This window comes from Lepidochelys kempii, chromosome 9, assembly GCF_965140265.1.
Source record: "Lepidochelys kempii isolate rLepKem1 chromosome 9, rLepKem1.hap2, whole genome shotgun sequence".
NCBI classification, from domain to species: Eukaryota; Metazoa; Chordata; order Testudines; family Cheloniidae; genus Lepidochelys; species Lepidochelys kempii.
Window position 1 is genome coordinate 11,346,945 of NC_133264.1, and position 26,595 is coordinate 11,373,539.

The following is a 26,595-nucleotide window of genomic DNA, read 5'->3' on the forward strand; positions in this document are numbered from 1 at the left end:
TACTAATTTTCACCTAACTGCAAAATCTGAAATTATTCTCCTGTTTACCTTAGCACTAATTCTAATAGAATGACACCTTCCGCTTCTTTATATTTTATACAATAGATTGACATGTTAGCGATAGAGAAGACCTGCTAGGTTGTGTAGTTCATTTCCCTGCATGGTATGTTGTCTACTGCTTTGGCCAGTCTAGCTTTATGTGCTTCCACGCCCTCTTTTAGGAGAGTATTCTTCAGTTTAGCAGGTCTCACTGGCAGGAAGCTTATGTGTACCCTGGCAGACATTCACAGAATTTGTAATGAGTGGCATTCTGTAAGAACAGTTGCAAATTTAGTTTACAGTGTCTGTGGTTTTGCATCTGTTTCCTATTAATCTTCAAGCAGAGTACCTGCAGAAGCAAAGAAACTCCATTTTTTATGCTGCACGTGTTCAGTTAGACTAGTTTCCATAAAAGTAAAATGGCTGTAACATCAAAATAAGAAAAGGTTGAATTGACTTTGCCAACTTAAAAGAGAAATAAGGCTCGAGTTGCTGACCTGATGCCCTGTGTTTATTATTCCTGGTAAGTGGAAATTTTTTCGTCTTCTGAGTCATACTCTAGTGTGGTCAAGAAACATTACTGAACTGATGGCCAGTGACAGCCTTGGAGCTTTGTTACAAAGCATATTTCCACAAGTGTTGCAAAAAGCCTCATCATATTCACATGTGGAAAATTATCCCCAATAAAAGAAGATATTGTGGAAAGGAATTTTAGTCCCTTCTGTGGCTGCTCTTTTTCTGAAACAGTTCAGAGCTCCAAAACTTTATTATAGCACCAAAGTGACTGTGGAGGGACCACACAGAGTAGTTTAATCTCCATGGCCCATTCTGTTTCATGTCCCATGTGCTGGGTAATAACATGTGTAACCCTTCTGCCCGTCAGAGTTGGCAGCAACAAGGGCCGGGTTCAATATCTAGGGGTTCCATTCCAATAACACAATGCAAACCGGCTCGAGCCCCCACCCAGTGCCCTGGGACCAATATATACCACCCCCGCTGGGCGCCTCCAAGAGGCAATACTTCCCCTCTCGCAAGCACATAGTCTGAGTGTAGCAAAAGTCTTTTAATAACAGAGAGAAACAATGTGGCATTATGTTGGGGAAACACCACCAACCGGATTCATAACACAACCCATGAGCAAAAACAACCCCACCCCAGGCAAATTGGGGCATGCCCTTTTCCCTTTGGTTCTTGAGTCCAGCAACCCCAAAAGTCCAATGCCCCAAAAGTCTCTGTCCCTGGTCAGGGCAGCCCCAGAGTTCGAAAGTTTATCGGCGGAGCTTTACCTCCCAACCTGGGTGGAAATGGGACGGGGGTAAGAGGCACCTTACGTGATCTGAAGCTGACCGCCCCATAGCTCCATAGCGGCGCTCCGCTCCGCTCCGCCAGCCGCCCCACAAAACTCCTTCGCGCAGCTGCACTCCGCTCCACCAGCCGCCCCACGAACTCCTTCGTTCAGCTGCGCTCCGCTCCGCCAGCCGCCCCACGACCTCCTTCGTTCAGCTGCGCTCCGCTCCGCCAGCCGCCCCACGAACTCCTTCGCTCAGCTGCGCTCCGTGTCGAACTGCTTCACCAGCCGTCCCGCAAACTGCTCCACAATATATCTTCAGGCTCCCCCACTACTTAACACAACACTCAGTGATTTCAGCTCTTAGGTGAATTCAGCTTATAGTAGGGGAGCCCCAGTGCTGGGGCACTGTCAGCCCAAAGTGAGCTCAGCAGCCTATAACTAGACTTCTAATGAAATCAAAATTAGCTCTGATATTCCACAGTGGAGAGAGGAGGAAGTGCAATCAGCATGTAAGGCCCTCACCAAGGGGCCCATGCCACCAAGTATTAATACTTGTCCCCAGCCTCTCTCCATTCACACAGTTTTGGAACCCATGACCCTTGCCTAGCGAGTGCTACTTAGATGATGGTGAATCCCTCCATCGTAACAAAAGGCCACGTACAGTTCTAAGCACAGTTCCCATAATCAGGGTAATAACAATTTATTCTTCCTGCCCCAATAACAGAGACACTGGGGATCCCACAGCAGCCAAAGTGACCATTTGGGCAGCTATGGTCTCATTCTAGGCGTGGTGGGTGTGTCTATGCAAATGAGATCTGCCCCTGAAGTTCTTTTCCACAACTTGCCACACCTCACCACCAGATGTCAGGGTGGAGCTCATCCTGACACTGCTTACATCCTCCCCCCAGCCGAGACTTTGTCGTCCCGACAAATCACACTCCCTTTATACCAACTCATTGGTTTCCTCCAAAGGGCCTCAGGAAGCCCACTTTAGCTTCCACAATCCTGTGTGCTAAATGTATTGGCTCCTCACTAGTCACCCCAGGTGCATCATAAGTTAACCGTTTCACTGGTCTTATCACCCTGTCTCGTCTATTGAGAATCTCTGTTGCCGAAGTAAGGGGAACATCCTCTTGAGTGACGGATGGAGAGGCTTCCCTGGAGGGTCCCTCAGCTACTGGCGTAGGCCCCTGCACTCCTAGTTCTAACGCTGGAGGGTCCAAGGTGCCCAAGACATCCTCTACCTGTCTGTCCCCATTGTCCAATAACCTGTGTGTGTCATCACAGGGGGGTCTCATCAGCAGCACCGGGGTATCAGAAAGGGGCCTAAATAGTTCCGCCATTGGGTTTAGGGCGGAAGAGGGAAAACTCTCGTTTGGTTCAGCTGATCGAGACTGAAATCTTGTCTCCATCCCAGGATACACCAGGGTTGTGTCTTCCTCCTCAGACTCACTCTCAGATGTGCAGAATAGGGGTAAGTTAGCTGCAGGGGGCCCACTGTCTGTGTTGGATGGCGGCTTTGGTCTAGCACCTCTGTTCTGCCCGGCGGCCCTGCCGTGGCCCATCTCACAAGGGGTGCTTACCAATTCCCCCACAGGGAGCAGAAGGTTTCTATGCACCGTCTTTATTTGCCCTGGACCGTCTTCAGGTTTGATCTTGTAGACCGGCAGATCTCCCAGCTTTTCCATCACCAGGTAAGGTATTGCCTTCCATCTGTCAGCTATCTTGTGTTTGCCAGCAATACCCAAATTTCGCAGCAGGACTCTGTCCCCCGGCTGGAGCTCCTGCGAACGCACTCTAGCATCATATCGATGTTTGTTGCGGTCTGCGTTCTTCCGAGCCGCAGCGGTAGCTAAGCGATAAGCATCCCGCAGCTTTTCTCTTAGTCGGGATACATATTGCTGATGAGTTTCATAGCTATCTCCATCCTCTGATACACCAAAGCACAAGTCTATGGGTAATCTTGGTTCTCGCCCAAACATCAAGAGATATGGGGTGACTCCCGTAGCATCGTTCTTTGTGGCATTGTAGGCATGCACCAGAAATGCGACATGCTGGCTCCAGGTTGCCTTCTGCTCTGGTCGCAAAGTTCCCAACATATCTAATAGGGTTCGATTGAACCTCTCTGGCTGAGGATCACCTTGGGGGTGATAAGGCGTTGTCCTAGACTTTTTAATTCCTGCTATCTTCAGCACCTCCTTCAGAAGGTGACTCTCAAAATCCCGCCCCTGATCAGAGTGTATCCGAGCCGGGAATCCATAGACTGAGAAATATTTGTCCCACAATACTCGAGCAACGGTGGTGGCCCTCTGATCACGTGTGGGATATGCTTGTGCATACCGTGTAAAATGGTCAGTCACTACTAGAATGTTTCCAACATTCCTCTTGTCTACCTCTACAGACAAGAAATCAATGCATACCAACTCCAAAGGTTTGTTGCTGATGATGTTCTTGAGATATGCAGCCCTCGTGGGCAGAGTTTTCCTTTGAACACATCGAGCGCAAGTCTCACATTTCCTGCGAACATCTTCAGCCATTCGGGGCCAATAGAACCTACTACGAATAAGTTCCAGGGTCCTCTCCATCCCTAAATGCCCAAAGTCATCATGCAGGGCCCTCATGGCCAGGGCTCTGTACTTTTTTGGCAGTACTAGTTGTGCTCGTTGTTTTTGTAAAGGGTCAGTGGTCATTCGGTGTAGCACTCCCTGAATCAGTTTTAGTTTGGTCCATTCTCTCAATAGTAGTTTACCCTCCGGGTTAGGTGGGACAACCGCAGTTGGGCTTCGCCCCTCCCTTTTGGCAAGTAGTGTATCACGAATGTCAATATCTTGCCGCTGGGCTTCTTGCCAGTCAGCCGCATTGAGCATGGGCAAAGGAGATTGGTCTAATGCAATATAGTTCACCGAAGCAGAAGGCATGCATTCAGGGGGCAGGCCCAAAGCTTCTGCAACACATCCCTGAAAGTCTTCACGGGCCTCTGGCTCTCGGCGACTCACACTGCAAATAGCTCTCACTCCATCTGTGGGTATCACAGCAACTTCTGGAGCCTGCGGACGCCTGGACAATGCATCTGCATCTACATTGCTTCTCCCTGATCGGTACTGAATGCTGAACTCATAGCTAGCCAAGGCGGCCACCCATCTCTGCCCTGTAGCATCCAGCTTAGCACTTGTTAACACATAAGTCAGTGGATTGTTGTCTGTCCACACCTGGAACTGAGCACCATACAAGTAGTCTCGAAATTTCTCAGTGATGGCCCATTTCAAGGCCAAAAACTCCAGCTTGTGGGTGGGATAGCGAGTTTCACTATCAGACAATCCTCGGCTGGCAAAGGCTACAGGTTTACATTTGCCTTCCACTTCCTGGTACAGGACTGCTCCCAGACCCTCCAAACTGGCATCAGTATGCAGGATAAATGGTTTGCTTGGGTCAGCAAAAACTAGGACTGGAGCATGAGTTAGGCAAGTAATGATTTCTTGAAAAGCCCTTTCACATCTCTCATCCCGGACGAGCCCCCAAAAATGTAACCCTTCTGCCCGTCAGAGTTGGCAGCAACAAGGGCCGGGTTCAATATCTAGGGGTTCCATTCCAATAACACAATGCAAACCGGCTCGAGCCCCCACCCAGTGCCCTGGGACCAATATATACCACCCCCGCTGGGCGCCTCCAAGAGGCAATACTTCCCCTCTCGCAAGCACATAGTCTGAGTGTAGCAAAAGTCTTTTAATAACAGAGAGAAACAATGTGGCATTATGTTGGGGAAACACCACCAACCGGATTCATAACACAACCCATGAGCAAAAACAACCCCACCCCAGAGCTTTACCTCCCAACCTGGGTGGAAATGGGACGGGGGTAAGAGGCACCTTACGTGATCTGAAGCTGACCGCCCCATAGCTCCATAGCGGCGCTCCGCTCCGCTCCGCCAGCCGCCCCACAAAACTCCTTCGCGCAGCTGCACTCCGCTCCACCAGCCGCCCCACGAACTCCTTCGTTCAGCTGCGCTCCGCTCCGCCAGCCGCCCCACGACCTCCTTCGTTCAGCTGCGCTCCGCTCCGCCAGCCGCCCCACGAACTCCTTCGCTCAGCTGCGCTCCGTGTCGAACTGCTTCACCAGCCGTCCCGCAAACTGCTCCACAATATATCTTCAGGCTCCCCCACTACTTAACACAACACTCAGTGATTTCAGCTCTTAGGTGAATTCAGCTTATAGTAGGGGAGCCCCAGTGCTGGGGCACTGTCAGCCCAAAGTGAGCTCAGCAGCCTATAACTAGACTTCTAATGAAATCAAAATTAGCTCTGATATTCCACAGTGGAGAGAGGAGGAAGTGCAATCAGCATGTAAGGCCCTCACCAAGGGGCCCATGCCACCAAGTATTAATACTTGTCCCCAGCCTCTCTCCATTCACACAGTTTTGGAACCCATGACCCTTGCCTAGCGAGTGCTACTTAGATGATGGTGAATCCCTCCATCGTAACAAAAGGCCACGTACAGTTCTAAGCACAGTTCCCATAATCAGGGTAATAACAATTTATTCTTCCTGCCCCAATAACAGAGACACTGGGGATCCCACAGCAGCCAAAGTGACCATTTGGGCAGCTATGGTCTCATTCTAGGCGTGGTGGGTGTGTCTATGCAAATGAGATCTGCCCCTGAAGTTCTTTTCCACAACTTGCCACACCTCACCACCAGATGTCAGGGTGGAGCTCATCCTGACACTGCTTACACATGAAAGGACTCCATGCTTGTAAAACTAGATTGGCTGTTTATTAAGAGAACTATTTACAGATGCTGCAACTGGAGGTAATAGTCAAGCCATGCACTCACACACAGGCATACTGCTGCCTCCTCCAAATTTCCCTCCTGCAACCAGTGCTCATCCTCCAAGCTCCATGCAGGACACTGCACATTCAGTCCTGAGTTTCTCAGTTGACACTGACAAGATGTGCACTATGTCAGTTTCTGCATATGTGATGCAAACATATGTGATGTGTTCTACAAAGAACTGGACTGAGTCCACCAAACATAAATTAGTTTCAGTCAGTGCCAACATGGGTCAGGTTGCCACCAGTAGGTGAAAAGTTCTCTACCTCCTTGCAGGTCCCCTAACAGCCCTGGCCCTCTCCCATCACAAAGGTCTGAATACTCTTGTGGTAAAATAAATCTTATTGTGGCTTTTACCAGATGATACACTTGCCAATCTTGATCCACCACAGATCTTGACCTTCATATTAAAGGTCACCCCATGCATATGCAACATTGTCCAGCCACACACTGGAGGTTTTAACTTGTCAAATTTGCTACTGTTCGCCATCTGCAGCTCCTGAGAGAATCACCTTAATGCACTTCACTGTCCATCTCTGACAGTTCCAAAGCATACTAGCTTCTGTCCCCAGTGTGGAGCAGAGGGTTTCTAAAAGAATGGCTTGTGTTTTCTGCGCTTGAAGTTATTTAGGTAGAGTTACTCCATTTTCTTTACAAACAGAAAGTCCTGCATATAGCAGAATTTCAATTAACAGAACATTGTTAATATAAGTTACAATGGCACATTTTGGGGGGGTTTATTGATTTTTTTTAATGTATCTGAAGGTCAGAATACACAACAACATTGAGGCAGTTATCGTTTGTCGACTTCTTCCTTCTCAGTATTCTACTCCTGTCATATGCTACCCAATTTTAGCTTTTGAAGCTCTGTAGCACCAAGCTGTTTTTAGTGCCAGCTACCTTAGCAGATTCCCACTTGTGAATTTATCTGCCTGGAAATGTTCTACAGAATTTGGTCTTTTTACAATTTAGTTTTCTCCTCAATGATGAGAACTGCAAACAGAATATTTTTAATATATTTAATTTCAAATGGTACATAGTCTGCTTATTCAACTGCAGTTTCCACGGTAAACATCTGATGAAGTGAGCTGTAGCTCACGAAAGCTCATGCTCAAATAAATTGGTTAGTCTCTAAGGTGCCACAAGTCCTCCTTTTCTTTTTGCCAATAAACTCAATTTTCAAACTTTGGCCTCTCCTGCCCTAAACACTGGATATTGGAGCTCTCTATGTGCCGATTTACTCATCCAAAGACTGACTAGCAAGACCCTTACATAAGTGCCCAGTCTTGGAAATTGGGCCTGATTCTGACATCACACCACTTTTACTGTTGGAATTTCGTGGCCCTCATTGGAATTACTACTGATTTACACTGACTTAAGGGAGATCAGAATTAAGCCTAAAACATTTATAACTCACAATTCACATCAGGAGTCCTGTGCATCACTATTTAGAATGTTTGTCAGGGACTGAATAAGGTGGTCTGGTATGTACCAGTAAGAAAAATGGGCCAGGTGGATCCATATTTGGTGTGCCAGTAACTCTAATGAGATCAAGAAAGTTACACCAGGCCTGGAACAGGCCCATTACTTTGAACAGAGACCACAAAATTAGTCTATTATTTATTCCTCTCACCAACAGCACATACCCCGTGTAAACAGAGAGCGAGTGCAGAAAAGTGTGCACAAAATGATTGGTACAGAGAAATAAGACGTTCTACCCCAGAAGGTAGTCGATAGTGGGCAGCTATTGCACCTGCCTCCCAACATAGAGTACTGACTTTATTGACCACATTGTGTGAAGACCCACTGGCCACTTCTCCAGTATGCCCATTCCCCTGTTAGAGAAAGCCACAGGAGAACTCTGCTCCTTGGTATGTCTGCCAGCTCTCCATTCCTGGTCCCTTTCTCCCCATCACTAATGAAATGCAGGTTTGGAAATTTCTGGAAAAAACAATAAGATTTTCCAACTAGCTCAACATAGGAGGTTCGTGCTAAAAGTGGAAGCAGAAGCCAGATGTCCTGGGTCCTAATCTTAATACTGCAGCAGCCATTGAGATCCCAGCCCAGTCATGGGTCACCATAGAGGATAATGGGGAGAGGACTACAACCCCCAGCAGGTATCTGGTCATTGTCAGCTAAATCTTAAACTCAATCCAGATGTCAAAGTCATCCAGCGCAGAGCATGAAACAGCAGTTAGGCAGAATCCCTGCTGCCCACAATTGTGCCATCTTGTTCTGCACTAACAGCAGGCGTTGGTTCAATATTCGGTAGCCAATACAGATTTCACTGCAGTAAACTAACCTCACTGGCACAAAGACATGTGAAGAATATACACACAGTTGGACCAGACTGGAATCTCAAATTCATGTCATGATTCCAGTTTTTTTAAAAAAATCCCTCTGAACACGTAATCACAAGCGCAGGAATAGATTTAAGGGAGGCAAAGAAACATTCCAAACATAAGATTAGAATCTGACCCTTTGACAGTATCCTTCCCCAAAAAGAAAAAAATATTTATGTACTGAGACTGTGCATTAAGAATACTGCAAAGTGCTGCTTCTCCTGGAGATGAATTCTGTACATTTGCTTATAGGTATACTTCTGAATATTAGATTACTTCATCACAACACTGCCCATTATAGCACTTGCTGATACAACACATCATGTCAGGTTCAAACCTGAATTTCAAAGGAGTGAACTTACACCACGGATGAATTTGGTTCATTGTAATTGAATATCACCATGTACAACCATCAGAAATATAATGATGTAAATTAATGCAGTTGGGACCATGTGCAGACAAATAGCTAATGAGTCTTAACCTTAGACAAGTGTGGAGGTAAGGGATTAGCGGAGTTAGAGAGCAATTTCTGTTTGGCAAGGCTAGAGGTCACCATGTGGTTTTCCTTGCAGTGAATTAACATAGTTCTTTGCACTGTGCCTTTTGTACAAAAGCATAAATAGTAGAGGGACATAACTAATGTGCTTCCAGTGGGATAGATTGGAGAGAAGAGTGTGTTAGGGATGTCAAAAGAACTATCCATTCCTTCAGCTCAGTCTAGGTAATAATGGTAAACCAAGCTCTGGAATGTGCAAGTAGAGACAAAGAAGGAGTTATGTTTTCTAATATGTTGTTAAGACACACAAAGAATAATCTACTTAAAATTAGGGTAGCATATGCTGTAGGCAGGTCTAGTGGAAAGGGTCTTCAGGGGAAGAACAATGAAGAGGAAAATTAAAGTATGCAGGATGCTCAGGCAATAGAGATTGTATCTGTTGAACATAAAACATGGGACAGGATGTTGAGATTAAAGATACCCCAAACCTAATCCTACAATTCAAACTCCCCCACATCTCCCCAACTTTGGGAAAGTTCACATCTGGATGCAAAAATCCATGACTGGTCACTGAACCCAATTCACCATTGCATTCCTCCAGTTTCACACATTGGTGACTCAGGTCCATTATCTGTAGAGCTGGAAGAACACCCCAGAGCTCATTCCTCCAGCCTTTAGGAAAGCATAGACATGGATTTAGGTCTGGGCCCTGCATTTCAGAGTCATCTCTGATTATAACTGAAGTCTTCAAGGTACTCAAGGCTTAGAGAAAATCAATACAAATGAGGTATTTGTATTAGTGATCCTAAACCTAAGGACACAGCCTGACAGATAGATACAGCAAGTGCAGAAAAAACAGGTACAACTTTCTCCTGCAGAGGATAGTCAATTAAATGCACCTCCATTGTGAAAGAACAATAGTAGAAGCAAACAAAATAGCAGCCAAATACTCCCTCTATAGCCTAACTCTCACACTTTTCAAGATGGCTCCCTGCTCTCTTTGCAGTCCCCACCCAAATCCCAAGAACTGTCTAAAAATCCTCTTCTGCCCATTCTGAATCACTTAGATAAGAGTGAGAAAATTGTGCAGATTGTGAGGTTTGTATGTCTGTCCCATGCATTTCCTGTGTGCCAACCAATCCCACATCCTTTTATCATCATAAGGAAAGTCCTCTCCACATATATTTACAACTCAGACCTCTCAAGCACTGATTTTTCATTGTAAAAGACTTGCACACAGAGGCAGGGATGTACTGTGTATTTTGGGTCTCTTAAAAAAATGTATGCAGTGGTGTTGTAGCCATGTCGGTCCCAGGATATTAAAGAGACAAGATGGGGCAGGTAATAGTGTTTATTGGATCATATAAAAGATAATATATCATCCACCTTGTCTCTTTTAAATTAACGTCTATTTGAAAATAAATAAAATGCAAATTCAGTTAACAGAGTAACAGCTGTGTTAGTCTGTATTCAAAAAAAGAAAAGGAGTACTTGTGGCACCTTAGAGACTAACCGTCTCTAAGGTGCCACAAGTACTCCTTTTCTTTTTGCAAATTCAGTTAAATGTTTCTTCAAGTAGATTGTAATTTACAGAAATGACTACAGTGAGATTACATGATAAATTCAGAAAATGAAGTTTCAGACAATCAAGGGGATTGTAAATGTAATTAACAGGCACCAGAGAATGTGACACAGTTTTGAGTGATAATACAAGGGGTTCAGGTAATAGAGGCTGAACTGTACGGGATCCAGTTCTCAAACAAACTTTCAACTATTTAAACAAAGTATTAATCATGTTGAATACAGTCCATTCAAAAGTGAAATGGTATCTGTGAGACAGCTCTCCTTATTAGGAATTCCAGCAGCTAAATTTCTGTCTTGCAGAATGAAGCAAAATGAACTGGGGAGGGGAGGAGAGGGGAGATGTGAAGATAGCTTATTCAAGGCACAAGATTTTAATGTTGCACAGTCTTTTTAACCATTCTGAACTTCATTTCCTCTGAAGCTTCAAGGGACTATTTTCGATCTACTTTCACAATCAAAACTGGAATTGTTCATCATGTCTAAATCCCAAGTGAAAGGGAAACTCTAGGGAATGACAAGTTACTTTGCTCCACTGAAGCAGTGGACACTGCTAAAGCTGTGTCCGGAGTTGGTGGGGATTCACATAGGGAAACATACAGCATTGCACCAGATGAAGGTCACTTTCAGCACTAGTGAAGAAAGAAAGAGAAGGAACTTGAAAGTTTGTGACAAAGCATGTCATCCTTTCTTATTTATTCTTTATTTCTTTAAGGCACGATCGACCAAAGAGCAGCGTTGGGGAGGTTCATTCCTCTCCAGAAATCACTCCTTGGAGGAGGAATTTGAAAGAGCAAAGGCAGCTGTTGAGGTATCATTTTATTTTCTGCTGTATCTTGGCATAAGGCTGACATTCACCTATGAAACAAAACTGTTCCTGTAATGGGCCAAAGCATTCCAAATTAAATCCGTAGCACAATTAAAGGAACACCTTAGAATTCAATTACTCGAGGCAGAGGAGAGATGCCTTTCATGAAATTACTCATTTAAAGTACCATTATCTGTCTTGGGAAAATAAAAGCTTAGCTGTATGTGGAGATGGGCCTGAATCAAAACTCACAATCCAGATTGTCTCTCTCCATAATGAGCAAGAAAAACTCCCGTGAATTTAAACTTTTCTAAGCTTGTGAGTATGAAAATTAAATGCAAATTTTTCCCAGGGATTGAGTATTTGCAACTTGCGTGCATGTTCAGTCCATTATAGGCAGGTCTGTGCTATGAATTCACATCCAAACCTAGACCAGATCCAGGGTTAAAATCTGGTGGAGTTTGTTCAGAGCCATCTCTGTACAGAAGGATAGCTTGCTGCTAGACACTGAATGCGTAATTATATGTACTTACAACAGTAACCCTGTACTAAAGCAAGTTAATAAAAATCAGTGATTGCACTTTAACATATAGAGGATTCTCTGTTTTCTCCATGGTGGTTTTACTAATGGCTTCAGTCCGGAAAACTGCAGCCAAGTGATGTGCAAGTTTCTTCAATGCACCTCAATCCTGTCCTGTAACATCTTTGCCTTTCCAGTGCTGACTTGGAACACTTCTGACTAATGCAGTTCTGAGCCTTGTTGGACAAAGACAGCTCTTTACCAAATGACATGTGTCTTATAATATGAACCAAAAACGATTTGGATGGCATCATTGATTCCTAAGCTTTAAACCTCTCCACAGGGTCCCTCAACAGCTCTTCAAACCCCTACAGCCATGATCCATCATTCCCCTGGGACAAAGCCCAGGATGAAATATGCGAGAGCCACAGATAAGTGATCTTGGTTGAGGAAGTCTGGCTATGAAACAAGCTTCCAGAGACTGAAATCACCTCCTCTGCAAACACATCTGAACTTTGGGGATGTTTGGATCCAGATCTAAATGTTACCATATAGGTCCCAATTCTGCTCTCACGCCAGTCTTATGCCCGTGTAATTCCAGTGACTTCAGTGGAGTTATTCTGGGTTTACATTGGTTTATGTGAGAACAGAATCAGGCCTTATGGCTGAGCCTGGTCTCTAACTACCAATGGAGCTCCTAATACATCAGATACATTTCATTGGTGCTGTTTATTGTTTATAATAAGATATGGCAATTTGTTCCACAGTGTTTTAATGCATATAGGAAAAATTTTTGCCTCAGTTTACAAGGCTAGATAAACAGAAGGAATTAACTAGAGTTCAGTTCTACAGACCATACACTGAATGCATTTCTCTTTTACCCTCTAAAAGCATTGACTGTTTATGCCTGATCCAAGATTGTTTATTAAGAACTTCTGGTGATGCATGAAAGGTTTTCCATGCGTTCCGCATCGTGCAAGAGGTGCTTTCAAACCTCCCTTGCTCAAAATTCTCTCTATATTTTCAGTCACTTCATGAGCACAAGGTGGGAGTCAGGCGCATGGAATTGGGTGATAGAGTTCTCAGGGATGCCATCAGTGTTAAAGTCACTGTTGTAAAGTCAGTGTCCCGGCTAACAGCGGCACTGCTCTTGCAACTGGTAGAAGCTAAGCATGGTGGGATGCAGCATAAAGACCAAGAGCAATGGACTGAGGCAAATAAATTGCAAGACACTACTGAAGTAGTTTACAAGGTACGGAGAGGAATATTATTGTAAAAGGTGCCTGCATATTAACAAGGTCATTCTGAGGCAACAAGGACAGATTATTAAAATGCCTTAATGTTTTCTGGAAAACAGTTTTTAAAAGGGAATCTAGTTAAAAGATTCTTTAACTGTAAAACTGGCAAAGTAACTTTTTCTGTTTAATATACCAAGTTGTACCACGTTTTTAAAATGTAAAGGAAAATATGCTTCAGGACCTTACAAGGTACATTTTCCTCTGAAGATTTTTTTTAAAAGGTTGAATTGCCATTCTGGCCAGAACAAAGCAATAAGGAAGCTAGAGTGGTTGAGAATCATTTTCCAGCCCAGCTCAGAAAGATTAGCACATTTATAGGGCGAAGATAGACACTGTCCAAAAATTCATTTTTTATGCTCTTGGTGTTTCTATAATACCTTTCCAGTGAGAAAGCTTGAAATGGTAAGATTAGTTACAGAACTGATCATGGAGAGAAAGCAAATTTCAGGATCTTATCTTTGTGAAAAGGATTTAATTAATAATCCAGAGAGTGAAGATGCCAAACCATCTCCTACCCAGGGTTCACCTTGAGAATCATCTCCAGTTGTCCAACCTTCCGGTGAAATTAGGTCTGTGCTGTAATTTCTTCTTAAAGAGGCTTAAAGAGAATCATGCCCTCAGAGAATCTTTAGATAATAAAAGATTGGAGTGAATTACCTTTATAGAGATGTTAGGGATACACTTGCAGTAACTTGGGTGCTTGCAGGCTTGGGTGCTTGCAGGTTTGGCTACATTTTCTGTCTCTCTGGAAATTAGATTTGATTGCTGCCTTATCCATTTGTTATTTGTATGTGCACAGAAAGAGAAAGAGTCAAGAGAACACCTTATGTTTTCACAACTTTCAAGTACTGTACCAAATGTTTGCTTTTAAAAAACCTGATTAGCTGCCTGTGTTTTTCCCTCTAGAAAAGGATAATTTTGGTACTCATGACTACAAGATGATGGTTGGGATCCACACATCTATATTTGCAGAATCACACAGAGGTTTTTGGGGGTCCAGGGCAAAAACCTTAAACTGAAGCCTTCCATTAGGGTGACCAGGTGTCTGGTTTTCAGCCAGAACACCCGATTGAAAAGGGACCCTGGCAGCTCTGGTCAGCACTGCCAACCAGGCCATTAAAAGTCCGGTCAGTGGTGCTAAGGCAGACTAGTCCCTACCTGTCCTAGCTGACACTGTGCTGCGCCCCAGATTCAGCCAGCAGGTCCAACTCCTAGACTGGGGGTCCCTGCGTGCTGCCCCCGCCCCGAACACCAGCTCTGTACTCCCGGCCAATGGGAGTTGGCAGGGGGGGCAGAGCATGTGGGCAAGATTGGCGCATGGAGCCTCCTGGCCCCCCTGCCTAGGACCCGACCTGCTGGCTGCTTCCGGAGCATGTGCAGCATGGTGCCAGGACAGACAGGCATCCTGCCTTAGCCCCCGTGCTGCGCCACTGACCGGAAGCCACTCGAGGTAAGCCCACGGCCCAAGCCCCAACCCCATGCCCCATCCCTGAGTCCCCCCCCCACAACCCGGAGCACCCTCCTGCACCCCAAATCCTTCATCCCCAGCCACACCCCAGAGCCCGCACCCCCTCCTGCACCCCAACCCCCTGCCTCAGCCCAGAGCTCCATCCCACACCCTGAACCCCTCATCCCACCTCCCCAGCCCAAACTCCCCCCGGAGCCTGCACCCCACACTTCCTCCTGCACCCCAAAACCCTCATCCCTGGCCCCACCCCAGAGCCAGCACCTCCAGCCCAGACCCCTCACCCCTTCCCACACCTCAACTCCTTGCCCCAGCCTAGAGCCCTCTACCGCACCCTGAACCCCTCATTTCTGGCCCCATCCTGGAGCCCACACCCCAGTTAAAGCCCTCCCGCACCCCAACCCCCTTCCCCAGCCCAGTAAAAGTGAGTGAGCGTGGGGGAGAGTGAGCCACTCAGGGAGGGGAAATGTAGTGAGCGGGGTCGGGGCCTCAAGGAAAGGGCAGGGCTAGGATGTTCGGTTTTGTGCAACTAGAAAGTTGGCCACCCTACCTTCCATCCTTCCAAAAAAATTATCACAGAGATTAAAGCGTTTAAGAATGGGGTGGGGAATTAGAGAGGGCCCAGGTCTGAGGGGTTGCTATCCTCTCTGAAGGAATGGGGGGCCAGGGAAGAGATGGGAGTCAGAGAGGGCCCAGGCCTGTGGGATCTCTGACCTTCCTTTTGAGGGGGCTTTGCTGAATGTGCAGCCAGGGGGCTGCTCCTATTCCTGCCTCTCCCAGAGCTTTGACCCCACTACTACACGTACAGGTTCTCGGCTTACTAGGTCACTTCAGGTCCGGCGCAATGATGTCAGTGGTGGCAACAGTGGGATCTGGGCCTGGCTGGGGCAGGCAAGTTGCTTCTCTCACTGTCGTTGGCAGTTTCCAAACCTGAGTGACACTGCAACTCCACAGCCAGGTCGCAACGCCACTCACTCAAATTTGGCCTGGCTACCCCTCTATCATTTTGGGGGCCCTCTCAAAACAGTGGGCCTGCAGCAAATTCCCACCATCAGGCAGCTTTATGTACTTGCAGTTTGTTACAATGGCAGTTTTATCGTCCAGTATGATTTATCCCAATTGGCTAACAAAGTGAATCCAGGAAAGTGCAAACATTTGCAGCTTGTGAGAAACTTCTCAGAACTGAAGAGCAACACTGAGGCTATGGCATAGCACATTCACTAGTTTACAGTAGGGTCGACATTAGGTCACATGTCATATTGCTTCACAAGCTTCAAGAGAAAATTCAAATTGTGCACCTTGGTATCATTCTGTTTGCATCACAGTGTTACATAAACATGTTCCAGTGCAACATGGTCATGACGAGGCATCAAAAATTAGTAAGTAGTAGCAAAACAATATGACAGTGGAGTACCAATATGTGACATCATAACAGCGTGTGACACTCATGCAGGATGTGGGATCATTGAGAAAATAAGGCTGAGTCTGGAAATATGAAGTCCAGTGGTAACTTTATGCCCTCTCCCACAATTCATAGCCACAAAGGGACTATAATAAAGATTGATGAGAACAACAGAACTGGCGGCTTTAGATTATTGCCATGGGCTTTAATTCCTTAGTCCCTCTTTTCCCTGACTTCACACTGTGCATTCCCAGTTGAGAATGAGTTGGGTATCTTTTGGGGAAACTCCCTCATTTAAACAGAATGGGTACAATTTTCAAAAGCACCTAACTAACTCAGGCTCTTAAGTCCAATTTTCAAAAGTGACTTTGGCGCTTAGGAGCTAAGAGCTTGTCTACTCTTAAAATGCTACAGCAGTGCAGCTTCAACACTTCTGCAATGCTTCAGTGTAGCCTACTTATGATGATGGGAGGGGTTCTCACATCAGCATAGATAATCCACTTCCCTGAGAGGCAGTAGATAGGTTGGCAGAAGAGTTCCTCCGTCGACCTAGCGCTGTCTACATGGGTACTTAGGTTGGCTTAACTATGTTGTTCAGGGTGTGGGGGAGGGTGGATTTTTTACATCTGAGCAATGTATCTGGGTCGATGTCATTTTCTAGGTTAAATCATCCCTAAGTCTCAGTGAAAGGTAACGGGATTTAGGCTCCTACAGGCCAGTTTTACAAAGATATTTAGTCACCAAAAGATGCAGATAGGCATCTACTGGGATTTTCAAAAGGACCTGAACAGGTTAGACACCTAAACTGCAGTTGATTTCAATAAGACTTAGGCACCTCACCTGCTTAGGCACTTTTGAAAATCCCATTGGGTGCCTATTTGTATCTCTAGGTGCCTAAATACTTTTGAAAATCTGGCCCTACATGCCTAAATCACTTTTGAAAACAGGAGTTAGGAGCCTAAAATACTTAGGTTTCAGAGTAACAGCCGTGTTAGTCTGTATTCGCAAAAAGAAAAGGAGTACTTGTGGCACCTTAGAGACTAACCAATTTATTAGAGCATAAGCTTTCGTGAGCTACAGCTCACTTCCTCAGATGCATATCGTGGAAACTGCAGCAGGCTTTATATATACACAGAGAATATGAAACAATACCTCCTCCCACCCCACTGTCCTGCTGGTAATAGCTTATCTAAAGTGATCATCAGGTGGGCCATTTCCAGCACAAATCCAGGTTTTCTCACCCTCCACCCCCCCACACAAATTCACTCTCCTGCTGGTGATAGCCCATCCAAAGTGACAACTCTTTACACAATGTGCATGACAATCAAGTTGGGCTATTTCCTGCACAAATCCAGGTTTTCTCACATCCCCCCCACCCCCATACACACACAAACTCACTCTCCTGCTGGTAATAGCTCATCCAAACTGGTGGTCATAGCTATGAAAAAAATCTACATGTAGAAAGTATCCACACTATTTGATTCCTGTTGAGCAGCAGATCTTTACATGTGCTCAGCAAAGAGTGATTTTGCAATATGGTGTGAATAACAGCATGGATTTAACATTTCCAGGATGCTGCAGAACTGTTCCAAATACAATTTTCCTCTTCAGAATTAATACAATGCCAGTGGAACTCTCTCATGCTGTAGATCATGGTTCTCCGCCAGGGATATGCAAACCTGTGTGAGTACGCAGTGGTCTTCCGGGGGTATATCAACTCATCTAGATATTTAGCTAGTTTTACAACAAGCTACATAAAAAGCACTAGCAAAGTCAGTACAAACTAAAATTTCATACAGACAAAGACTTTTTTATACTGATCTATATACTATACACTGAAATGTAAGTACTATATTTATATTCCAATTGATTTATTTTATCATTGTAATGGTAAAACTGAGAACGTAAGCAATTTTTCAGTGCTACTGTGCTGGGACACTTTTGTATTTTCATATCTGATTTTAAAGCAAGTAGTTTTTAAGTGAGGTGAAACTTAGGGTACGCAAGACAAATCAGGCTCCTGAAAGGGGTACAATAGTCTGGAAAGGTTGAGAGCCACTGCTGTAGATATCCAAAGGAGTGCAAGCATCCTTATATAATCCCCTTGACATTTTAATGACTTCAGGCAAGCACCTGTGATGTCATTGTCATTCAGATGAAAAAGTGCTTGGTACATTTCTTCACCCTCAGTAATAGGAGTCTGCCATTGATATCAACAACAGTCAGATCTATTGCAGTGTCATGGCCAGCTTCCCAGACACGCAGTACTGATGAAATGAGCCTGGGCCATATATTTGGTATTGCCATGCCCCACTTGCCCTGAAACATTGTTTCTTTGTAAAGGATCGAGCAAGGGGAACTCAGAACAAAATAAATATGTCTCCTTTAAGAAGGTCTCTGGAAAGGAGCAGTCTTCAACTTCCTAAGGGCCTTACCTCAGGGCCCCAGTTCAGAGCTCCCAAAATTTAGGGTCAGCAAATAAAGCCTCTGGACCCAGTCAGGCTAGTCCCCTGGAGCCTGAGAGAGACCGCAGTTTGCCTGGCTTCTAGGGCCCTCATTCCTGTTCAGCTCCTCTTCCTGTTGAAACAGCCCCGCCCCGGGGCAGGCTGCGGGATCCTTGAGTACACAGGAGCTTACTTCAGCTGCCAGCAGTAGACTGCTCCTTCAAGAGGTAGTGTACCCTGCCTCACACTTCTTCTCATGCACCCATTTACTGGCACCATAGCAGGCCTGGGGACTTAATCTGTTTGTCTGATAATTTTCCCCACAGAGCCCTCCATACACTGGGACACCCATTCCCCTTAACATCAGCAGAGATCCCAAAGTTCTCTCACAGGCAAGAGTGGATTCTGTGTGGGTCACAATGCTGATATTGCCAACACCATATAACATGCCTATTCCCCCAGTACTCCAGCCTGGCTCCCTGTGAAACTCGTGGGGTATCCATGGAGATTTTCAGGGCAAAGTGGGTAGCGTGGTGCACTTCTGCACCCCTTTGTCCTAGATACCCCCAAGCTGACTTCCCTCTGTGAGCAGCAGCTGAGGAGATCCATAAGAATCCCAAAAGCTCCATTATTTTTCAGTTTCCCTAGAAACACAGAAGCAGCAAGAAAAACAAAGGGAGAAATATTAGCAAATATCTGCAGTGGCCAGAGATGGGACACTAGATGGGAAGGATTTATTACACAGAATTCTTTCCCGGGGTCTGGCTGGTGGGTCTTGCCAACATGGTCATCAATTGCCATATTTGGGGTTGGGAAGGAATTTTCTCCCAGGTCAGACTGACAGAGAGCATGGGCATTTTTTACCTTCCTCTGCAGCATGGGGCACGGGTCACTTGCCGGTTTGAACTAGATTAAGTGGTGGGTTCTTTGTAACTTGACGTCTTTAAATCAAGATTTGAGATCTTCAGTAATTTAGCCAGAGGTTAGGGACCTATTACAGAAGTGGGTCAGTGAGTTCTAAGGCTTGTGATGTACAGGTCAGGCTAGATCATCATGATGGCCCATTAAAATCTATGAAACTAACAGGGTTAATGTCAGTACCATATGTATCATACAGAATCTGTTCATATCTGAAATACATTAGCTGGTGTTATGTATGGCACAGGAGCTAGCAAACAGAGCTGTAAACAGGGGAGTTTGAGTGGGAGTTTGTCTTGTGGTGCTTGTTCGGGGGTTTTTTTGTTTTGTTTTTTTTTCTCTGTGGGTGGTGGTGTTTTGGGTGTGGTTTGTGTTTCCCAGATTAACAGGGTTTAGGTGGGAAGGCTATGACAGATACAGAGGCAGCAGTGGGAGTGACCCATGTAGTGGAAGACACAATGAGGATGACTGGATGTGGAAGCTGTGGTATATACATGATCCTGGAGGCGGCACCTGGTAAGAGTATTGTCTGTATGAAATGCCGTCTGATAGAGCTGATGGAGGAAAAGATCCGAGGTTTGGAGATGCAGGTGGAAAGTCTGGTTGAGTTTAGGAAGGGGTTTGAGCAGATTATGGAGCAAAGACATGAGGTATTTGAAGGGAAAAGCTCAGACTTGCAGATGGAAGCAGGACTGGGGAATTCTGAGGGGAGACTGGGTGAGGAAAGTGGTCAGTGGAAGCATGTGACTAAAAGAACCAGGCAGAGGAAAAGATGGGCTAGTGAAGGAGAAATAGAGCTCAAGAATAGGTTTGCAGAGTTGGAAAATGAAGAAGGGGCTCAACAGATAGTCAGTGAAGGTGGAAGGGCAAGGAAGAAGAGAAGAGCAGTTAGTCCTATAGGAAAAGGGGAAGAGTTAATGGAGACTACACCAAATATGAGCCCCAGGAGGATACAGGATGGGTTAAAGAGGATTACAAGGGAGAATAGGAATGGAAAGAACTTGCAGCCAGAAGGCACAGGGGATAGACTGGAGAATAGCACTGTCACCAGGAAAAGGCAGGTCCATGTGATTGGGGACTCTTTACTGAGAAGAATAGATAGGCCTGTAACCAGAGCTGATCCAGAGAATAGGAGGGTGTGCTGTCTTCTAGGTGCTAAGATACGGGATGCAAACCTGAGGTTGAAAAGGATTCTAAAGGGAGCAGGAAAGAATCCCCTAATTATCCTTCATGTGGGAACAAATGATACGGCTAGATTCTCGCTGAAAAGTATTAAGGGAGACTATGCTAGGCTGGGGAAGACGCTTAAGGAAATCGAGGCTCAGGTTATCTTCAGTGGGATTCTGCCTGTTCCTGGAGAAGGGCAACAAAGGTGTGACAAGATTATGACTATCAACAGGTGGCTTAGGCAGTGGTGCTATAAGGAGGGCTTTGGGATGTATGGCCACTGGGAGGCATTCATGGATAGAGGACAGTTCTCTTGGGATGGACTTCATCTGAGTAGGGAAGGAAATAGACTTCTAGGATGGAGGCTGGCACAACTGATTAAGAGAGCTTTAAACTAGGAATTTGGGGGAGATGGTTGGGAGATGTCCAGGTAATCTCCACGCCGGATTTTAGCATTGAGAGGAAAGAAAACGAAGTAAGAGAGGATACAGCCGTGGGTAGGAGGAAGGGCAGTGTGGATACCAGTCGAATAGGTTATACTGGCTGTAGAATGACCGTGCCTAATCGGGTACAGAATGTGAGTGAGGCCAAACAGCAAAAATTAAGATGTTTGTACACCAATGCGAGGAGCCCAGGTAACAAAATGGAGGAACTAGAGCTACAGGTGCAGGAAGTGAAACCAGATATTATAGGGAGAACAGAGACCTGGTGGAATAGTCGTCATGACTGGGCTACAGGTATTGAAGGGTATGTGCTGTTTAGGAAAGACCGAAATAAAGGTAAAGGTGGTGGAGTAGCACTGTATATCAATGATGAGATAGAATGTAAAGAAATAAGAAGCGATGAAATGGATAAGACTGAGTCCGTCTGGGCAAAAATCACATTGGGGAAGAAAACTATTAGAGCCTCCCCTGGGATAGTGCTTGGGGTGTGCTATAGACCGCCGGGATCTAATTTGGATATGGATAGAGCCCTTTTTAATGTTTTAATAAAGTAAATACTAATGGAAACTGTGTGATCATGGGAGACTTTAACTTCCCAGATATAGACTGGAGGACGAGTGTTAGTAATAATAATAGGGCTCAGATTTTCCTAGATGCGATAGCTGATAGATTCCTTCATCAAGTAGTTGCTGAACCGACTAGAGGGGATGCCATTTTAGATTTGGTTTTGGTGAGTAGTGAGGACGTCATAGAAGAAATGGTTGTAGGGGACAATCTTGGCTCAAGTGATCATGAGCTAATTCAGTTCAAACTGAATGGAAGGATTAACAAAAATAAATCTGCAACTAGGGTTTTTGATTTCAAAAGGGCTGACTTTCAAAAATTAAGGAAATTAGTTAGGGAAGTGGATTGGACTGAAGAATTTATGGATCTAAAGGTAGAGGAGGCCTGGGATTATTTTAAATCAAAGCTGCAGAAGCTATCGGAAGCCTGCATCCCAAGAAAGGGGAAAAAATTCATAGGCAGGAGTTGTAGACCAAGCTAGATGAGCAAGCATCTCAGAGAGGTGATTAAGAAAAAGCAGAAAGCATACAGGGAGTGGAAGAAGGGAGGGATCAGCAAGGAAAGCTACCTTATTGAGGTCAGAACATGTAGGGATAAAGTGAGACAGGCTAAAAGTCAAGTAGAGTTGGACCTTGCAAAGGGAATTAAAACCAATAGTAAAAGGTTCTAAAGCCATATAAATAAGAAGAAAATAAAGAAAGAAGAAGTGGGACCGCTAAACACTGAGGATGGAGTGGAGGTCAAGGATAATCTAGGCATGGCCCAATATCTAAACAAATACTTTGCCTCAGTCTTTAATAAGACTAAAGAGGATCTTAGGGATAATGGTAGCATGACAAATGGGAATGAGGATATGGAGGTAGATATTACCATATTTGAGGTAGAAGCGAAACTCAAACAGCTTAATGGGACTAAATCGGGGGGCCCAGATAATCTTCATCCAAGAATATTAAAGAAATTGGCACATGAAATTGCAAGCCCATTAGCAAAAATTTTTAACGAATCTGCAAAGTCAGGGGTTGTACTGTATGATTGGAGAATTGCTAACATAGTTCCTATTTTTAAGAAAGGGAAAAAAAGTGATCCGGGTAATTATAGGCCTGTTAGTTTGACATCTGTAGTATGCAAGGTCTTGGAAAAAAATTTGAAGGAGAAGGTAGTTAAGGACATTGAAGTCAATGGTAAATGGGACAAAATACAACATGGTTTTACAAAAGGTAGATCGTGCCAAACCAACCTGATCTCCTTCTTTGAGAAAGTAACAGATTTTTTAGACAAAGGAAACGCAGTGGATCTAATTTACCTAGATTTCAGTAAGGCATTTGATACCGTGCCACATGGGGAATTATTAGTTAAATTGGATAAGATGGGGATCAATAGGAAAATTGAAAGGTGAATAAGGAACTGGTTAAAGGGGAGACTACAACAGGTCCTCCTGAAAGGTGAACTGTCAGGCTAGAGGGAGGTTACCAGTGGAGTTCCTCAAGGATCGGTTTTGGGACCAATCTTATTTAATCTTTTTATTACTGACCTCAGCACAAAAAGTGGGAGTGTGCTAATAAAGTTTGTGGATGATACAAAGCTGGGAGGTATTGCCAATTTAGAGAAGGACAGGGATATCCTACAGGAGGATCTGGATGACCTTGTAAACTGGAGTAATAGTAATAGGATGAAATTTAATAGTGAGAAGTGTAAGGTCATGCATTTAGGGATTAATAACAAGAATTTTAGTTATAAGCTAGGGACGCATCAATTAGAAGTAACGGAGGAGGAAAAGGACCTTGGGGTATTGGTTGATCATAAGATGACTATGAGCCACCAATGTGATGTGGCCGTGAAAATAGCTAATGCGGTCTTGGGATGCATCAGGAGAGGTATTTCCAGTAGGGATAAGGAGGTTTTAGTACCGTTATACAAGGCACTGGTGAGACCTCACCTGGAATACTGTGTGCAGTTCTGGTCTCCCATGTTTAAGAAGGATGAATTCAAACTGGAACAGGTACAGAGAAGGGCTACTAGGATGATCCGAGGAATGGAAAACTTGTCTTATGAAAGGAGACTCAAGGAGCTTGGCTTGTTTAGCCTAACTAAAAGAAGGTTGAGGGGAGATATGATTGCTCTCTATAAATATATCAGAGGGATAAATACCAGAGACGGAGAGGAATTATTTAAGCTCAGTACCAATGTGGACACAAGAACAATGGATATAAACTGGCCACTAGGAAATTTAGACTAGAAATTAGACGAAGGTTTCTAACCATCAGAGGAGTGAAGTTTTGGCATAGCCTTCCAAGGGAAGCAGTGGGGGCAAAAGATCTATCTGGCTTTAAGATTAAACTCGATAAGTTTATGGAGGAGATGGTATGATGGGATAATATGGTTTTGGTAATTAAATATTCATGGTAAATAGGCCCAATGGCCTGTGATGGGATATTAGATGGGGTGGGATCTGAGTTACTCAGGAAAGAATTTTCTGTAGTATCTGGTTGATGAATCTTGCCCATATGCTCAGGGTTTAGCTGATTGCCATATTTGGGGTCGGGAAGGAATTTTCCTCCAGGGCAGATTGGAAGAGGCCCTGGTGGTTTTTCGCCTTCCTCTGTAGCATGGGGCACGGGTCACTTGCTGGAGTATTCTCTGCTCCTTGAAGTCTTTAAACTACGATTTGAGGACTTCAATAGCACAGATATAGGTGTGAGGTTTTTTGCAGGAGTGGTGGGTGAAATTCTGTGGCCTGCGTTGTGCAGGAGGTCAGACTAGATGATCATAATGGTCCCTTTTGACCTAAATATCTATGAATCTATGTAATCTTTAAAAATATTCTACACTTTCTATTCATCCAAGGATTTCAAAATACATTACAAAAAACAATTAATTATCAAAACTCTTGGGAGGTAAAGCAGGGATACATAGGGATCACTTTACCTACCTCTAAATTGCAGCTAGCTCTGGAGTGGAGCATTAATATCCCATAGCAATACTACGAAGGATAAATAAATTATGCCATATTTCATGTCAATATGTGAACTTCATAGGGAGTTACAAACATGTAAAGAGAGCAGAATTTGGCCCATAGACTTAGATTTTAAAAATACAGTATCTTTGCTAATTATATGCAGAGAAGAAAGACAAGTGGATTTTTAATATGTTTTTTCCCCCAATCATTGGGTCATATGAATGACTTTGCAAGAAATAATACTAAAAGCAGAAATTCAGAGCTATAAATACTGAAGATCAACATTTGTCACTGGTACCCTAAATTACGTGTTGTTCAAATGACATCTTGTATAATGGCTATATTAAAATTTACCTATATAAAGGAAATATTTACACAACCCCGAACTAAACTCAGAATTCTTACCAGCTCCTAGAGTGGATGAAACACATGGGTATCCTGATTCACAAGGAAATATGGCATGTACCATCAATGACCAGTAATTGCACAGTTCAGACAGGTCTGAAGCTGTTGCTTACAATTATAGAGAAAAATACCAGATATTGGCATCCTGATACTGCAGTGACGGGCCCATGAGAAATGCCTTGTTAGCCCTCTAGATAGTGCATGTAATTATAGGCTATATAAACAGTCCTGTAACTTGTAACAATCACTTGTCTATGAGCACAAGCCTTCCTATCCCTTTATATCTAGTGTCAAATACTTGCACTGCTGACTCAACCTGGATTTAGTCTGCACTTTCCTCTGTAACTAAACTCCTTTGAGAGGAAGTGTTGTTGCAAGTCACATTAGTACAGATGAGCTTTGGCCAGACTCAGCACTTTGCTCACAATACCTCTGTGCATATCAGGAACGCATGTAGGGATGAGCCTTGCAGTCCTTTCAAGACCATCAGTACCTCTCTCCTCAAATACTCCTATCAAACTCATTGAGATTATTCACACTAACACCTTACTGCCAAAGCAAACTCAGGTACTGAGCACTTAGTAATTTCAGTGCAATGAAGATTTGGCCATCCAGTGAATTTTTCCAGCAAAAGGAACTGGAGCATATCTCCAAAGGCTTAGAGATGCACTCTTTTTTGGGATTACTTGTCCCCATTTCCCCATAGCACATGGATAGTGAGAATGTGGCACCTTAACTTGGAGTCTCTTTTTTTCTGCTGAGGTGCTTGCATTTCTCAGCATGATTTGTGGCAACCACAGTCATTGCTTCACTCTGTTTATTACATCCACTAAATCTCAGTCTCATTTCAGACTCTTATTGTGCTTGTTCTGTAGTTGCCTCTTTTCCTTTCCTTTGAACTTCTCACTGTTCTCATTGCTATAATATTTAACCAGCTACTACAGGTCTTTCTCTGATGCAGCATGTGATGCAATGTTATGATTTCTCTGCCTGTGTCAAGGTTCCTTCCCCACTCTAGGGTACAGATGTGGGGACCTGCATGAAAAAACCCCTAAGCTTATTTTTACCAGCTTAGGTTAAAACTTACCCAAGGTACAAACTATTTTACCTTTTGCCCCTGGACTTTATTGCTGCCACCACCAAGCGTCTAACAAATATATAACAGGGAAAGAGCCCGCTTGGAAACGTCTTTCCTCCCCAAAAAATCCTCCCAAACCCTACACCCCCTTTACTGGGGAAGGCTTGATAAAAATCCTCACCAATTTGCATAGGTGAACACAGACCCAAACCCTTGGATCTTAAGAACAATGAAAAAGCAATCAGGTTCTTAAAAGAAGAATTTTAATTGAAGAAAAAGTAAAAGAATCACCTCCGTAAAATCAGGATGGTAAATATCTTACAGGATAATCATATTCAAAACATAGAGAATCCCTCTAGGCAAAACCTTAAGTTACAAAAAGACACAAAAACAGGAATATACATTCCATTCAGCACAACTTATTTTATCAGCCATTTAAACAAAACAGAATCTAACGTGTATCTAACTAGATTGCTTATTAGCCCTTTACAGGAGTTCTGACCTGCATTCCTGCTCTGGTCCCGGCAAAAGCAACACACAGACCAACAGAACCC

General features: G+C 44.3%; 1 protein-coding gene across 4 annotated transcripts in view; it reads left to right on the forward strand.

Annotated features, from left to right (window-relative positions):
* PEX5L (peroxisomal biogenesis factor 5 like) overlaps positions 1-26,595 on the forward strand; it is a 204,759-nt gene that overhangs the window by 126,569 nt on the left and 51,595 nt on the right. For all 4 annotated transcript variants that reach the window (XM_073359307.1, XM_073359306.1, XM_073359305.1 and 1 more), the window contains one exon: positions 11,289-11,384. In XM_073359307.1, the coding sequence (XP_073215408.1) occupies positions 11,289-11,384 (96 nt within the window). The remainder of the gene's footprint in view (positions 1-11,288; positions 11,385-26,595) is intronic.